At 44.9% G+C, this 18,246-nt stretch overlaps 1 protein-coding gene across 1 annotated transcript in view; it reads right to left on the reverse strand.

The window, feature by feature from the left end:
• LOC111154247 (zinc finger CCHC-type containing 2) overlaps positions 1-18,246 on the reverse strand; it is a 59,899-nt gene that overhangs the window by 25,042 nt on the left and 16,611 nt on the right. The window contains 3 exon segments of the mRNA XM_022513746.1: positions 8,440-8,552; positions 12,894-12,965; positions 15,246-15,322. Of these exon segments, the coding sequence (XP_022369454.1) occupies positions 8,440-8,552; positions 12,894-12,965; positions 15,246-15,322 (262 nt within the window).

The raw sequence follows: 18,246 nt of genomic DNA on the forward strand, positions 1-18,246 counted from the left end.
ACCTAATCCTCAGACCCCATTAAAGTTTCTCCAACTGACTCCGAAGTGTCCTTTTTACCACCAAGACCCAGTTCAGGTCCTATGCCGCACCCAGCTACCATGGGAGCTCCTCGGCCCTCCCGCGGCTCTCACAGTTTTAAGAGGACAGCCCCTGTGGTTTGTGGAACGGTCACAACTTTGGTTTGTCTGATGTGCCCTCACGACCAGATTCATAGCGGGAATCTTAGAGGACCGAGGCTTTGTTTTTTTTTGCTACAGCCTATTGTGTGGTGATTCTGATTGACGCCCTCATCACTCACCAAGTTCCGTTCCTGGATTAGAGAGGGCCTGTCAGGCTTCACCACTCTAAAGCCACCCTTCCTCCTTTTAGGAATCATAAACATTACTGTGTGGGAAAGGACTGTGATACTATAAAATATCCTCATTCAATCTACTCATTATTTATTTCAACAAGGACTCGTGGTTTCCTCCTCTATTCGATGTTACTGTTTTACTTATTTTGATGTTCGATTTGCTTCAGATAGGACTATAGGAGCCCCTTCAAGCCGGTGTCTGGAGCCTCGTGACTGAGCCTCTCCACTCCTTGAGCACTGCCAAGCTTTCTGGTCCAGCAGGCCCATCTCGTACTGCTCCTGCGCCAGCGCTATAATCACCTCTTCCTCCGAAGAGCCCTAGTTCTGTGCAGAGCAGAATGGTTACAAGTCAAGCTCTAGGCACCAGGCATTTCCACGGCAACTGGCTGTGGGTGCTTCCAGACCTTCTCAAAGAACAGAGCCAGGGAACACAGTGTACACACACAGCCATATTTATTTCCATATATATATCCAAAATCACAGGTTCACGTCCGTATCTTCCAATCAGACGCTCCAGGGTGCATTTTGGCAGTCTTCCTTCCTGTATCGTAACCCCGTTCCCCAACAGAAAGACACCTGCGCCTCTAGGTTCCTAACATACTTACATCAGGTCAACCCTGTAGTCATCTATTCCCACTCCTGCTCCCTCCCACCTCCTGTGCAGGTGCCCTCCTGACACCAGCGGAACTCGAGCACCTGCCGGCCACCTCTCCCACCCTGCCAGGCCTCCCAGCACAGTCCCTGTGACTGAATGACGCCTCACTCCACTTAGGGCCCCTTTTCTAGTCCCTTAAGGCGCGTCCTCTGAAAGCGCTGCTGCCTCCGGCCTTGCTCTGAGTGGCTTGAGGACGTATGCGTTCGGGACAGGGAGGGAATTGATGAGGACTGTTAAAAATGACAGTCCTACGAAGAGCCCAGGCACTGGGATTACTAAGACTTGAACCACTGCTTAGCACATCTCCTAGAGGTCATATGCATCAAGTTCTAATACCTAAGCTGAATAACAGATGCCTGAGAACACGGACGAGTATTTCAGAAACAGCACCAGCAGCACGAAAACCAGATCGATCAGCTACTAATAAACTCTAAAGTTCTAATAATTAAAAAGTGATCCTGGAACAAAAATGAGATTGTTGAGAGGAAAAATCCAGGAACACAATGTTATCTACTTAGAAATGTAGGAAATCAGTACTATAGGAAAGAATCAATTCATTGTTTGGGAAGAAAAATAGATTTCAATCCTGGCCTCGCTTGGTGAAACAAAATAAATCCAAAACAAACAATAAAAATAACAGAAACTATCACCCCCAGAAAATGTAAATTGATGGTGTTTCAAGAGAGGGATAGCTTCAAGCCTTTCGAAGTAAGTGAAGAACATATATGGCCCCAATTCAGAAGCTACCAAGTGAACAGCCGGTCTCATTCCTATTCCCAGAGCCCCTCTTCTTCCCTGGACACAAGCATCTTTATTACTGTGTTTTTCAGAGATATCCTTTGCACACAAACATGTACATATCCTTTAAAATGGTGACATTCTAGTAACTGTTCTCACCTGGCTCTCCCCCAGCACTCCTGAAGGCACCTGCCGCTCTGTTGTTCTTCTGCAGTAAGGCCACAGAGCATTCCAATGAATGTCCCATGACATTAAAATGACTCATCCTGTGAGTTAACCAAGTCTCCATCAACATCTAGCTGTTTCTAGTCTTTTCTAGTCAAAAATTACAGCACTTATTTTTGCATGTCAGTGGGAATACTCCTGTATGATAAATTACTAGAAATCTGACAACATCAGCCTAGGCCAGTCAGAATAGCTAGTATCAAAAAGACGAGAAATAACAAGTGTCAGTGAGGCTGTGGAGAAAAGGGAACCTCGTGCATTGTTGCTGGGGATGCAAACGGTACAGCCACCATGAGAACAGCACGGAGGGGCCTCAAAATATAAAAAATAGAAATACCGCACAATTCAGATGCCACCTCTGAATATTTACGCAAAGAACGTGAAAACGCTAATCTGAGGAGCTATCTGCACCGCTGTACTGAGCGCAGCCTTGTTCACAACAGCCAAGACGCGAAAGCAACCCACGTGCCCATCAACAGGCGAATGGATCGATTCTTGGCTTCAGGCTAAGATCAAGGGAAGAAAGTGTGGTACACAACATGGAATACTACTCAGCCACTAAAAAAAAAATGAAATCTTGCCATTTGGGACAACATAGATGGACCTAGAGGGTATTGCATTAAGTGAAATAAGCCAGAAAGAGAAAGACAAACACCATATGATTTCACTTATATGTAGAATCTAAAAAACAAATGAACAAAACAACAGAAACATACTCCAATACCGAAAATTGGTGGTTGCCAAGGGAAGAGGGTAGAGGTGTGGGTGAAATAGGCGAAGGCAATTAAGAGGCACAGACTTCCAGTTATAAAATAAGTAAGTCATGGGATGAAGAGTACAGCACAGGGACTATAGTCAATGATACTATAACTTTGTGTAGTGACAGATGGGGACCACTCATGTTGTCCTGACTGTTATCCTATTATATACATACTTGTCAGACTGCTGTGTTACATACCTGAAACTAACACAGTGTTGTATGACGACTATACTTCAGTTAAAACTAAATTTAGGGGGGCACCTGGATGGCTCAGTGGGTTAAGCCTCTGCCCTTGGCTCGGGTCATGATCTCGGGGTCCTGGGATCAAGCCCTGCGTCAGGCTCTCTGCTCGGCAGGGAGCCTGCTTCCCCCTCTCTCTCTGCCTGCCTCTCTGCCTACTTGTGATCTCTCTGTCAAATAAATAAATAAAATCTTTAAAAAATAAAAACAAACTAAACTAAATTTAGGGGTACCAGGGTGGCTCACTTAGCTAAGTATCCAACTTGACTTTGGCTCAGGTCATGATCTCAGGCCTGCTTAAGATTTCTCTCTCTCGGGGTACCTGGGTGGCTCAGTTGGTTAAAGCCTCTGCCTTCGGCTCAGGTCATGATGCCAGGGTCCTGGGATCGAGCCCCGCATCCGGCTCTCTACTCAGTGGGGAGCCTGCTTCCTCCTCTCTCTCTGCCTGCTTCTCCGCCTACTTGTGATCTCTCTCTCTCTGTGTCAAATAAATAAATAAAATCTTTAAAAAAAAAAAAAAGATTTCTCTCTCTCCCTCTCCCTCTGCCCCTCCCCACCCAAAGAAATTTACGTTTAAAAAAAAAAACTAAATTAAAAATATTTAAAAGTTAGGGCACCTGGGTGGCTCAGTGGGTTAAAGCCTCTGCCTTAGGCTCAGGTCATGATCCCAGGGTCCTGGGATCGAGCCCCAGACTGGGCTCTCTGCTCAGCAGGGAGCCTGCTTCCCCCCTCTCTCTGCCTGCCTCTCTGCCTACTTGTGATCTCTTTCAAATAAATAAATAAAATCTTTAAAAAATATATTTAAAATTAGAAAAATAAAGTGGCCACCTAAAAAAAATAAAACTCAAGTTTTTAATTTACATTTCTGGTTATAAGCAGCTTTTCATATGTTAAAATGACACCTGAAATTCCAGTTTCTCTGTGCTATTTGTTCATATATGCTCCCATTTTTCTCCCTACTTTGGACTATTAAGTTTTTGTTATCTTAACTGACTTTTATGAGGTTTTTTTTTAATGAAAAAGAAATTATTACAAGTATTTTTTCTTGAATTTGAGGTTTGTCTTCACTTTGTTTATATTTTCTTTACAGAAATTTGCATTTTTGAGTATTTGAATTTCCATTTTTAAACGTTTCTAGGTATTGTGTGATACTTTGAAAAATCTTTCATACACTTATTATAAATTTCATGTTTCCTTCCTTGCATTTAAATCTCTGAGCCATGTAGGTCATCGCAGGGTCCCGGGATCGAGCCCCGCATCGGGCTCTCTGCTCAGCAAGGAGCCTGCTTCTCCCTCTCTCTGCCTGCCCCTCTGCCTACTTGTGATCTCTGTCTGTCAAATAAATAAATAAAATCTTTAGGGGCACCTGGGTGGCTCAGTGAGTTAAGCCACTGCCTTCGGCTTGGGTCATGATCTCAGGGTCCTGGGATCAAGTCCCGCGTTGGGCTCTCAGCTCAGCAGGGAGCCTGCTTCCCTCTCCCTCTCTCTCTGCCTGCCTCTCTGCCTACTTGTGATCTCTTGTCAAATAAAAAAATAAAACCTTAAAAAAATAAAATAAAATAAAATCTTTAAAAAAAATAAATCTCTGAGCCATCTAATTTTTTTTATTTTTTTTTAAATTTTTATTATTATTTTTTTGTATAAACATATAATGTATTTTTATCCCCAGGGGTACAGGTCTGTGAATTGCCAGGTTTACACACTTCACAGCACTCACCATAGCACATACCCTCCCCAAAGTCCATAACCCCACCCCCCTCTTAGAGTTAATTTTGATGTAAGGAATGACATATGGTTCTAGCCTAACTTTTCCCCCATATGGCTATAGAGATGCACCTAACATTTAACAAACAACCTGGGAATGACTTTGTATTCATGAAGAGATAAACTGAAACACAGAAACATAGACACATAGACCTAATATAGTATTTTAATCTTCATCTAAAAAATCATCACTGAGAAATGTTATACTACTAAAGGTAAGTTGTTAAAAGTCTAAAAACACTAAGACCCACAAAGATAAATGGTAAAGGACAGATGATCTTAAAAAATACACAAATGGCTAAACTTAGAAAAAGATACTGAATTTCACTAACAAAGAAAGTGAACATTAAGCCAGTGAGATAATCATTCTCCTATCAAATGAGGAAATAGTTTTTTAAATGATACTCAAATCTAGCCAAGCTGTAATGAACTAGTAAACTCAAACACTAACAGTAAATACTGTTTATGTAACATTTTCATAAGAAAAATAATAATATATGTATTATCAGGGATCCTAAAAGAGGATCATACTCTTTAAATCAGTAAATCAATTACAAAGACTCTCTCTTCAGTAATAACTCATAAATCTAGAAAGTTTTTTATGCATAAAAATGGTCAAAGCTGTATTGGGGGGGGTGGAAACTGTTCTTCCCAACAACAAAGAAAGAGTCAAAGGATTACACAGCCAGATGGGACATACTCTGTAGACATTCAAAATAATCTTGAAGAATTAAATAGAAAATCCTTATACTGTGAGAAAGAAAATAGATATAAAACTTGCCTAATATTACAAGCAAAACAAAAAACTAAAAGGAAAATTTAAAATGTCAGTAATAGTTATTGAGTAACTGTCATCTTTTCATTACTTTTCTGAATTTCCCGAATGTTCTATATTGAGCATCTGTCAGATTTATTAAGAAAGCCCCAAGCTACGGAAACAAACTGAGCGACTCTATACGGAGCAGTCTGTATACAAATATACTGAGTAAGACTTTACTGTATTTTATCCCCCTCAACGGGAGCAGTATGCAATAGGACTGGGAGTCTACGACTGGTCAGCCGCGGGGTCTCAGGCAAGGTAAAGGCCTCGTAGCCAGCACCGTCCGGCTGGGAACAAACAGACCCCGACGCCAGCACGGACAGGGTGAAAGCGGACTTCCTCCTGGAGATGTCCTAAAGATGCACACTCTGCTGCTCTCCACACCCCACAGCCTGCCAGCTGGCCTCCTCTCCATCTCCTCCTGGGCCGCCCTCCAGGTTCTTGCTCCAGACTGCCTTCTGCCTCCCAGGGTCACAGCTGGAGAAGCTCCCTCCTGAGTCACCTTGGAGGCAGCGGTCTGAGTGCTCCCCACCCCCTACGGCCGGGTGCTCAGCACGTTCCGCGAGGACCAGGAGCACTCCACAGCCCAGTACATCGCAGGACCGAGCCCACTTCCGCGCTGCGGGCTAAGAATCTGCGCCTTAATGAGATCCCCTGGGATGCATGAGCCCCCTGACTTTTGAGTAGCACAGGGGACCCTGGAATTCGACCCCCTCTCCCTCACCATCACCCCCGGATGCTCAGGGACCACTCCCTGCAGCTCCTGGGCTGTCTCTGAGCCCTCCCACTGGGTGCGCTGAGCCGCCCCAGAGAGCCAGGTCTTCAATGAACAGCTGTGCACCTCCCTGCTTGGACTAGAAGCCTGCGAGCCCATCTGGGTGGGGGTGCTCCCCTGCCCTATCACGAGGGCTGCAAAGGTCAGGGGAGTCCCCTGCAGCTGCCTTCCAGACACTGCGCCCTCTGTTGTAGTCACGCTCCCACAGTCATACTCAGCTTGGCCCCTGACTCGCTGTCTCCCCCATTCCTGGTCCTCAAGATGTCCAGGACTTTCCAAGCCCACATGGGTGATCAGCCAACACTCTGGGCTCTTAGCCTCGCTGCCTCTTCCCCAGGGATTTCCTTCATATGTGTCTGTCTCTGCTCGACCCTGGATCTTGTCATTCAATGAGCACACCCCTCTCCTTCCCAGATTTCTGCTTCTCTCCCTCGGGGAGCGAACATCCCCCCTTCTTCCCAGCCCGCCCCATCCTGACAGTGCTGGCTCCCCGGCACAGGGGGAGCACCAGGCACTGAGCAACACCCCTCTCTGCCCACTCTCGGCCTCGGCAAGGCTACTCCACAAAACGATGCCAGCTGGGGATCGGATGGCGACGGGAAGCCCCGCTCAAGCCCAGAATCAAGCCCGTATGTTTCAACGCTGCTTTTCCTTAGTTTACTTATTAATAACTGCAAGTGTCCAGGAAAACGGCATTTGTTTCCTCGGCCATTACCGCCCTCATTTCTCTCTCCTAAAGGGAAACACTCACAGAGGGGGAAGTTGCAGCAATTAAACAATCACGGAAACCACACCCCAAACCTCTCAGAGTCACAACCATCGGTCCTGCCTCGGAATTCCCTAATTCGGGCCTTTCACACTCTGACCGGCTTCATTACCTGCTTACTCCCAACCGCGCCGGATTCTTCAACTGCGGCTCACGCTCCTGTCCGGTTCCCCTATCCTCACACTGGGAAGCTGTCCGTTTTTGTTTTTGTTTTTTACAGATTTTTATTTATTTGACAGACAGATCACAAGTAGGCAGAGGGGCAGGCAGAGAGAGAGAGGAGGAGGCAGGGTCCTTGCTGAGCAGAGAGCCCCCCATGTGAGGCTCGATCCCAGGACCCTGAGATCATGACCTGAGCTGAAGGCAGAGGCTTTAACCACTGAGTCACCCAGGCGCCCCAAGCTGTCCGTTTTTAAACACTGCACGCACTTCCCTAAACTCCTTTGCCCTGGTGTCCTTTCATCACATCCAAGAAAGTCCTTATCCAACCATCTGCTTTCCTAGCACTTGAACCTGAAATGCTGGAAAGATGTTTTTAAAAATCCACACAGCAGGACAGCCCAAGACCACTATAATTTACTGATATTCCATCTCAAATGGGCTCCACGCCCTGGCCAGCTGATGAGGTTTCCTGCATCAGATTGTGCACGTCCCCACACAAGTCCTGGACGTCCCTTCTGCTCTCCAACATTCGGTCCCCACCCTCAGGGTAGCCATTCTTAAGCAGATTCTTACTTTAGGAAAAAATAGAAGCCAATAGGCAAGAGATCCCTCCACTTCCCATCACAAAATAAGCATAGTTACCCACATCCACACCCATCCTACCCGCACAGAGCCCCTGGGCCACCATTACCCCACTTGCCCGCAGCACGCTCCGGGAGCTGACCCCAGTGCTGTGCCTGACCTGCCATGTCCCAGCCGTCGCCACTGTAACTTCCCCGCCCTACAGAAGAGCTGGTCTTCAGAGCGTTAATTTCTTTTACTTTCCAACCCATTAGCCTAATCTTACTTACTTGACAACTTAAAATAGAGAACATCTCTAAAGTTGAGCTCTTGGACCAGGAGCTCTTTTAATAAATATTTTATGGGGAAAACAAGAGGGTCACTGTATGTTGGTATATTTTAGGAGCAATTATTTATGATATCAGAGAGCTGAGGAGTCCAGTGATCAAAGTAATTAGTTTGATGTTTCCTAGTGTGAGCCTAGACCCAAATAATACACAGATAAAAGTCCATTTTAAGAAGCACCACAGAAAGTGATCTCCCTTGAACTCCATTCTAAGACCCCCGATGCCCATTATCTCATCTGTGACACCGCTGTGACCGCGTCAGTGAACTGTTACCTTAGGATGGGCTCTAGGTCAGGATGTCGCCGTTCTTCCCTTTTCAATGAACCCTGATTCAGGGCTCTTAAGATGGTCTTGTCAAAAGTCTCTGAAGACACTTCCTTTGGGAGCTAGAAAAGAAAAACAGCAAGGCCAATGTTAAGCTTTTCACTTACCGCTAAGTAGGTTACAAACCAGAGGCATAAAAGCAAGATAAATGTCTCTTGCTCAGTCATCGTCCCAAAACAGTTCCTTCTCCAAATCTTCAGGGCACAGGCCCCGTACTGAAGCAGCATTGATTTTACCACTAGGAAACGGTCTTCTGCCTTCTGGGCATACCTCAGGGCTCTGGAACAGGGCAGAACAACCCCGCAGCCTTCAGCACGCTCCTGGGACGTGCCCGCAAACCGCTCACGTTCCAGGTGCCACGTGCCACATGGAAGTGACCATCCACACGGAAGCGCTTCAGTGACATGGAACTACATTTTGTCTAGCGTGGCCATGATTATTTTAATCCTCAAGCAGGATTCTGAGAAGTGTTACCCCGGCCTTTACAGTTCCCACCCTCGCGCCTCCTGCTCCGCATCCGAATCTCAGGCAATGCCAGACTGACAGGCCGACACACCAGATAAAGAACTGGGCGTGAGAGGTGGGGCGAAAACTCTCTGTCTTGCTCACGCACTAACTGAAGGGTGAGTAACCCTCCCCGCCACGTGCCGGTGGTGCCCGCAGAGCGATATACCAGCAGCCACACGTACAGAAAATCATGACTTGGCCAAGAAAGGTTTTATTTAAAAACAAAATTTTAAGTCATTTTGTTTATTAAGTAGCTCACTTTTTAAAATTCCTAATGAAGCAATCATTTATAAAACTAACTTCCCAAGTCTTTCAAGAATTCCAACTTTTAAACTTAACCTCTGATAACGAGTCTTTACAACGAACTCCTGAATTCCTGGCACTTTTCACTAAAACGAGGAGCAGAAGCATTAACACAGTCCCCGAGGAGCTGTGGGAAGAGAACAATGGGACAAACTGTCAGCTCACATGCTGCTCTCTCACCGGAGAAGCCGAAGCAAGGACGCTCTCATCAAATCCGCGTTTTGAGTCAACAATTCAGGAACAGAAAAGTTAACAAAGACAGCATAAAGTATCACTAATTTTAGGCAGTGAGACTATGGAATCAAGATGTTTTGTCAGAATGAAGCTCTTCCTGGTTCTTTTACCAGGTGGTACGGCGGAAGGGCCTGCCGGCATCTTCACACCCCTGCGCAGAGCGAGGCCTCTGGTCACTATCGGGAAGAAACAGCTCCCGAATCTACACATTTTCCAGAGAAAGGACTATTTCAGTATTTACATTATTTTAATACAGATGCCGTAGTACCCATTTTATGCATGAATTTCCAGAATATCTGTACACAGCAAAGCGAACCAGCCTCGGTGCAGTCTGTTTCCACCACGGAATCACTGCTGGCCCTTCCAGCGCCGGAAGGCACGAGCACACACGTTTCCGCCTGGTCACTGACGGCGCACGTGATGGGCCAGAGCACGGATGTGCAGTCATCAGTATTTGCAAAATGCTTTATTTTCAAGTGGTTTTTATCTTCAATTTCCAAGGACTATTTCCAGTCCTGGAGGAAGGCACATTTGCTAAAAATACAGCTTTAAATCATGTCTCTTCTATTCTAGTCACTTCTGAATTTCCTCACCTCTCGGTCTGCGTTCCAGGCCCAGCCCCCACCCCCGGGCCCCAGCTCAGCCTCGCACCAGCGTAGAGCGTTGGGAAGCATTTCTCCTCACTAGCACAAGCTTCTCTTTAAAAACTTTGAGGCCTGGGGCGCCTGGATGACTCAGTCAGTTAAGCGACTGCCTTCAGTTCAGGTCATGATCCTGGGGTTCTGGGATCAAGCCCCACATCAGGCTCCCCATTCAGCGGGGAGTCTGTGTGTCTCCCTCTCCTCCCTGTACATGCTCTGTCACTATCCCTGCCTCTCTCTCTCTCAAATAAAATCTTAAGAAAAAAAAAATTCAAAACACTGAGGCCTAATGGAGAACCATCGTTATCATTTAGTTTTCGTAACTCTTCTCAGCCATCCCTCATTCATTCAATCAACAAATATTCAAACCCCAACCCTGTCCTTGGTCCTGCTGTAGGCTCTGTGGATACAGCAGTGTAGGAAGCCGCGAAGCCTGCCTGCGTGGCGCTTCCAGCCCCGCAGTGAGAAGCAGACGGCTGCCAGACGCAGCTTCAAAGCAGCAGGGGAAGAGGGCCTGGATGCAAGGACAGAGGCTGCCATTTACGTGGGAAAAAAGGATTGAAAGCACTGACCTCAGACTCCCTCTTCCACATTATAGCAAACAGTAAGTGCAGTTAAACAGCATCTACAAAAGTTAAAGGCTGTTAGGATGCACCCGCTGTCAAAAGGACACTTCTGCTCGTAACTTTCATAGACGATTTTAAAAGGTAAAAAGGAGAAAAGATAAATGGTAAATTCGAAAGGATGTTTGAGAAGAAGCAATTAGCTTCTGGAAGCATACAACGTTGCCAATTATTTCATGTAATGATAAGGCATCTGTCCCACTTTAGAAAAATTCTATATTCAAAAGTTAACTAACTAGGGGTACATTAACTACCATGATTCTGAAGAGTGACTTAGAGGGGGCGGTATTTTCTTCAAGCACTTAAGCTTTTAAGAAAAATTGGACAATTGCAAAAAAAATCTGTCAAGACGAAGAACGAGCTGAAGCTTACAGAAACCCAAGAGAAGAGACTCTGCCTGGTGCCAGGCCCGAGGCTGGAGGTCAGTCACGTGCTCTCCGTTGAAGTCTCTTGGCAGGACACGGGACAGATGGGTAGCACCCCGATTCCGTAACGCCTCAGGGAACTGGCCTTGACACGCGGCAGCCCTGGACCCCCACCGCGCCAACGCCACACCGCAAGACATTTCAGCCTTAGCTCCATCTCCCTGCAACCTACCCTCCAGTGTTAGACTCCACCACGGAAAGGGCAACCCAAGAAAAAGAAACGAAGCACGTTGCTCTCTGACCTGTAGGACACCGGTTCATGACTACTTGCCCTTCAACTTGGATAGATTTATTCTACTGAGACAGAGAAGTCAGATAGAAATGGGAGAGATTTTAAAAGCACAGGTGTGGCGGTGGTGCAGGCCAGCCCTTCCCAGCTTCTTCAACAGGCAGACCGTTAGCCAGGAGCTAGTATCCCTGGGGAGCCAAGGGCCCTCTTCTCTGCACGACAGCACTCCTGCGCCCGGTCCTTCCACCACCCTCTCCTTCCTCACCATGCTGTGGACCGCTGACGGGCCATCCACGTGGGACCTTCACCAACCGAAACGAATGACCCCTCCCCGCCCCGCAGTTAGGTCACCATCTTCAAGTGGCAGAAGGCGCTCTCAGCCCTTAACCAGAAAGGCCCACTTTAAAATAAGCTGAAGGAAGATATTCAAGTTGTCCCTGGGTGTTAGCGGACGAACACTGTGACAGCACATGGAACCATGTCGCCACAGAGCCAGCACCTACCAGGCTGCTCATAACTCTGCCACCTGGCGACACAGTGACTTCTGGCTTTCAGAACGGAGACCCACCACGTGATCTGAAAGACTACCTTTACAGTGACAAGCAGACAACTTAGAAACCAGCATGGTGCTGAAAGTTTCCCATGTTACAGGTTCAGTAACTACATCCCACCTTCACCCAAAAGCTGGGAATGTTTCCTGGCTTCTGGACTTTCTATCTCCTTATTAGCAATACATTTTAAAGTATATTTGCTTATTGAGAAATAGGAAGGTACCGGTTAACCATTTGAGCCCATTTCCTCCTTTTAATATTTAGCTCGACTCATACACACTTCAATAAAATAGAATTTAAAGAAACGGGCAAGAGTTTGACCAAAATGACCTGAGATACCTTTTACCTCTGCAAGTCAATGGAAGATGTTTCCATTATCCCTTATTCTCAACACCCCGGAGAGTCTATCACAGGGTGTGTGTGCCTGTGTGTGTGTGTGTGCGTGTGTGCGTGTGTGTGTGTGTGTGTGCTGGAACTCAAAGAAGGAACCAAGGGACATGGATTTAAGGAAGTCCACAGAGGGAGCTGAAGAGCTGTTAGGGCTCAGAAGCACAACAAAGGCTGACAAGCCTCCTCGCATTGTGCAGACACACCCTTTCACAGGAAGCACCCTCGCAAGCAGCCACCATTAATATACACCTTGGCACGGAACAAGGAGTAAGGTTCCAATTCTTTTAAATGTGGAAAACCCTTCATTTCCTTATATGGGTCACATAAGAAAACTTGGGTTTAGAATAACATGACATTTTCTATAGGTAACGTTCATGGAGAATTCTAAGTCAACCTTCATATATGTAGTTCGACCTTCCTGGTGTCTGTTTTGATATTAAGGTTTCTGGATTCTACATACTACGTAAAAATCATTTTAACAACAAAATCTGTACTTTTACCTTCAGTAGAAATTCCTGTAGTTCTTGGTGGGTTTTTGTTACTGTTGTGACTGAAAGATCAGACCAATTTACCTGATTAAAAAAAAAAAAACACACACACATATTATATAGTTACTTCTTAGGCAGGAACTGGCTGGAAAAAGCCACATGTAAAACAAAGGGCCTTACTTAAATTTTATTAAAATTAACAACTAGAAGTATAAAGTTAATCTGGCATTGTCATTAATTTCCTCAAAATCGTTAAAATTAACAGCACATTGACATACTCTACTCAAAAAAATGTTTTAATAATTCCTTTCACATCGCATGGTTTTGTTAAAGTTGTCTTTTAAAATGTGACTACATTATAGTAATTTTTCAAAAGGGAGAAGTTGCACGACTCTAAAATGACACTTTTGATGGTACAGATCTATATAGCAAGAAAGATAAAAATTCTATCTCCTAGAAGTTATTAAACATAAATTCTTCAGGGAAATAGCTAGAGTTTACTGCCCCTCTTCGATAGTACCACATTGTATTTTTATGGGACATATGGCTTATGAAGAGATTTCATCTTTACCTCAATTCTTTAAAATCTTTTATGGTGGATGGGGCAGGTATGATGACCTCCCATTTCCAGATGGAGAAACTAAAACTCTAACGGTTCCCTTACTGATGTCTGACCCCAAGGAAGCAGAAGAGCCAGACTGAAATCTGTTATGCCACTTTACCTCTTGGACACTTTTAATTCAGTGGACTGGATGGCGGCCCACTAATAATGTCTACTTTACAATTATTTGAGCCAAGTGAAACTTACATTATGCAAATACCTCAGTCTTACCAGCTAGTCATACTGTTATTAATCAGATAGTTAATAATAGATAAGAGACTGTATCTACCAACCCTCAAAGCAAATATCCTCATTAACTGGCACATCTTTTAACTGATTTTTAATTATTCGAATGTTCACTGAGCAGCTACTTGTGTCAGACACTGTTCTCAGTGAAAGGGACACAGGAGTGTACAAGACAGCCGAAGTCTCTGCTGGCTGAGGTTCAGGGTCTGGTGCATGAGACAGATTACAACAAATGAATAGTTAAGACTTCCCCTCGGGGTTCCAGGCTCCAGAGAAAATGAACAGGGCATGGGGCAGGAGTAGGACAGCACATCAGAAGGGTGCCAAGAAAGACCTCACAGGAGGGAGCGTTTGAGCCAGCCTAGGAGTTGAAGGGATGTGAGCTGTGCCATGGTCTGGGAAAGACTGTTCCAGAGCTGGGGATGACAAAGCTTGGAGGAAGGAACAAGCTAAGAGCTCCAGCAACAAAAGGAGTACTCGTGTAACTGCCTGAAGAGAGTGCAGTGGCTTGTGCCACGGGTTATCATCACATTAAGGGAAATATGTGGAGTTAAGGACTTAAAATTTGCAATCTGAGGCTACTCCCCACAGGGAGCAGAAGCCAGAGTTCTGATATTCATTCAACAAATGCACTAAGCAAGTCGGATACAGTGGGATGACAAAGGATGAAGAGTCCTGCTCTCCATGAGCTAATAACCTACTGGAGAGGAAAAACGTCACCCAAACAGAAGACCAGGAAGCTGGTGAAGGGAGGATACCGCGGAATGAACGGAAACACACTCTGCTGGGGCATCAGAAATGACTTCATGAGAAAGGCACAGCTAAAGTTTGGCGCGCAATACCTTTGGGGAAGAACTGAAGTGAGCGAGCACAGAAACGTGGCGTCGGTCCGTTGGGCTTCAAGGCGCTCAGTCCAACCTTGGGAGAAAGGGCTAGACAGTGAAGCCCAAGCAGGGAGGAGTAAGGAGGACGTGGACGAGGAATCCACATGACAGTCAACAGGCAAAAAGGAGACAGGGGAGGGACAAAGCTGGACTCTACGGTTAACTAGACAGCTGTCTGAAGGACAGAATGACAGGAAAGCAATTAGAGATAAGAAGACAAGGCGACAAAGGCCAGGGAATAAAACCTTCGTGGAGAAAGAAGAGGAGGAGAAAAATATCAGGGAAAACCATGCCAGGAAAAGACAAGGCCCATGATCTTGATTTAAAAAATACTAGAGAAAACGTTTACTTTTACTTTTAAAGATACATCTTACACCTTAAGTCGAAGGCTCTTACTTTGTTTTTTTTAAATAAAATCGTCAAGTAACTTTAATGTGATACAATTAAAAACTTGGCAAACCATGCAGCACATATGAAAACAGGATATTCCCTTAATTAAGACAAACGTATGTATACGTACAGCTTTTTCTTAAATTAGCAAACCTGCTAAGTTTTTCCAAAGATCAATTTTCATTTTTCCCGAAAGGTCATTTAACACGGTACATGAGACCCCATTGGGGCAGAGGGGCTTACTTTGAAGGTGTACTCCCAGTACTTGTCAGCCCTTTTTCTCTGGACTCCTTTCAACATTATCTTCTCAATGTGCACGGCTGAAAGAGAGAAAACAAGAGGACTGGTTCCACAGATGCAGGCTTCAGTCACCCAGTCCGACAAGTGCTAAACGACTAAGCTATTTAGCTTCACCTTTACTACTGGTCTTAAATCATGACGTAAAACTGGAAAGCGCAGAAGCACAGCAACGTGCTGTTCATCCGTGAATTTTTTCCTATATCCATTGAGCATGCCGAGGACCTCAGCGGTTCTCCAAGCATCCTGTTAAGCACCAATAAATAAATAAAATACACCTACAGGAAAGATTATTTTTCTAGAGGACCTTCTTCAAAATGTTTGTTATTCCAATTACCGCCAACAGCACTTTATTCAATTTTTCATGCATGGTAGGTGTAAACTAGAAAATACCTACTTTATGTTTAAACTGAAAAAAGAACTATGGGGTGCCTGGGTGGTTCAGTGGGTTAAGGCCTCTGCCTTCAGCTCGGGTGGTGATCCCAGGGTCCTGGGATCGAGCCCCGCGGGGCTCTCTGCTCAGCAGGGAGCCTGCTTCCCTTCCTCTCTGCCTGCTTGTGATCTCTGTCTGTCAAATAAATAAATAAAGTCTTTAAAAAAAAAATAAGTAAACTGAAAAAAGAACTTTCAAATGTAATATATAAAACTGATAAAAATTTCTTTCCAATTGGGAATTTAAAAATTGTTGTTCTCAACAGGACCCTTAATATCATATAATAGTATTATAAATGTAATGTTATTAATGAACTTCACTGTAAAGCTTCACTATAGCAAAATTTTTCACAACTGACTACACAGATAAAGTAGTGGTCCTAAATTACATATGTAATTCTGAATTGAACTAGGTAAGATGCCACCTTATTAATGAAGTAAGTAAATGTGCAAATTCCAGAACTACTCATTTAATACCATCTTTCAGGAAGTAAGTGTCTTTACAAATTGAAAAGAGCCAGGCTACTAACTGCAATACAGGGACTTGAGGGGGAGAAAAAAAAAAAAAAAGGCAAGAGAAGCTATTTCTCAGGGTATGAATAGAACAAACAGCATGTAAGCACTAATGAGACTGTAGTCATGAACATGACAAAGGTCACGGGAGTCAGGAGAGGGACTCCACAGACTAGGGTCACTGTTAATTCAGGGGGCAGGAGATGGTTAAGAAAAGGAAAAGGATTTACTCGGAGAGAAAAAAGTTAAAATAGATGAAGGAGAATACACAAAGTAACAGAAGCAGACAGAAGAATTAAGATTGTTATAGACCACGGAGAGTGAGCAATGGGGAAACAGGAAACGTAAAGGTACAGAAATTTGGGGGAAAGCAGACACTCCTAACAAAGGAGATACCACCATCATTATTTTGTGCCAAATTTCCATATATACAGTGTTTGGTGGCCCGCTTCTAGGAAAAGGGCCCCTCACTGGGTGAGAAATGCTGAGGACAGAAACAAAAGAAAATCTCAAAAGCCAGGTGGGAAGCCTGGAACTCCTCAGATCTGATGCAGTACAACCAAGGCCAGTGCGGGGCAGGGAGGGCTGCCGTTTTCTTTCCTATTAAATTATGTAAAGGACGATGCTATTTAATAACAACCATATGAACCAATCTACGTTCAGAAAATACAAAGCAGCTCTACTTCTGCCAATCCATGGGCTATGTAAGGGTAGGGGACCACTGGGGCATTATGGGGTAAGGGAATGGGGTTAGGTCTTCAGCCTGATCTCTCAGAATCAAGATGAGCAAGACAAGAGTATGGTGAGGGATGGCCAGTAAGGGAGACCCTCCAGCCCTCATAAATTAAAACTAAGGAGCAGAGATCACATGCGTTGGTTCAAAACTAAAGAACGTGAGAAAAATCACCTAGTACCATCTTGTGGGTGTTAGCATTTTGATGTCATTTTTTGTTTTTCTAAAATATTTTCTATTAAAAAGAAAAAAAGGACCTTCATTGTAAAAGCAAACTCTGCTTCGGGTCACTCGCACGTGCAATGAGTATGGGTGAAGGAGGCTATGAGTCAAGTAGTTCTATAGTCTTGAACAGGCTGGAATAGGTAATTATGTAGACTTTTTTAAAATACATTAAACATGCATACCTATTTCTCCTCTTGTGAGGAAAAATGCACTACACAAAAAGGACTATTGTTGGTTCTGAAAGGAGACAAAATGATGTTGATTCAAAGCTGCCATAACCATGTGTGGCGCTTACTGCACACACTTCACTGGGCCCAGGCTACCCGGGGGGCGTCTATGTTCTCCATTCCAATTTTCCCCTCAGGTTAACTGACTCCCCGAATATTAAGAGAAGTGAATATCTGAACTCCCTTCTTTTCAGATGAAAATGTCCTTTCAATTCCCCCATCCCAGCCCTCTTGATATCTGCCTTACTGTAGGAAGCATGGGTTTGTAAGAAATTTCTTCGCTTTCTTACAGTGAACTTCCGTAAAATTTCTTTTTTCAGGAAATGCTGAGCACATTCTCCAGATAAAGCACTCAACCAAATACTCTGGGAAAATGTGAAGGTTTTTGCACTCCAAAAGTACGCAACTAGATTTAAGAAAACCGACCGCAAGGCAGAACCAAGTAAACACAAGCCAGGATGGGCCAAGGGTTGAGAAGCAGGAGCCCAGATGCAGATCCAAAAGGTGGGGGACTGGGGCCTGAGCCAAACTTAGGACCTGGAGGATATCTCTACTCCAAAAAAGAGAGAAGAATTAGAGTTAACCAAGGTAACTAGCACTCTGCAACTTTCCCCTGTAGTTTACAAAACACAAGCATACCAGGAAGCCGGGGTGGCTCAGTCGTTAAGCATCTACCTTCGGTTCAGGTCATAATCCCAGGGTCCTGGGATTGAGCCCTGCCAGCATCAGGCTCCCTGCCTGGCGGGAAGCCTACTTCTCCCTGTCTTCTCCCTCTCCCACTGCCCCTGCTTGTGTTCCCTCTCTCACTGTGTCTCTC

The sequence above is a fragment of the Enhydra lutris genome, unplaced genomic scaffold (genome assembly GCF_002288905.1).
Source record: "Enhydra lutris kenyoni isolate GAN:26980312 unplaced genomic scaffold, ASM228890v2 scaffoldscaffold36, whole genome shotgun sequence".
In the NCBI taxonomy this organism is placed as follows: Eukaryota; Metazoa; Chordata; class Mammalia; order Carnivora; family Mustelidae; genus Enhydra; species Enhydra lutris.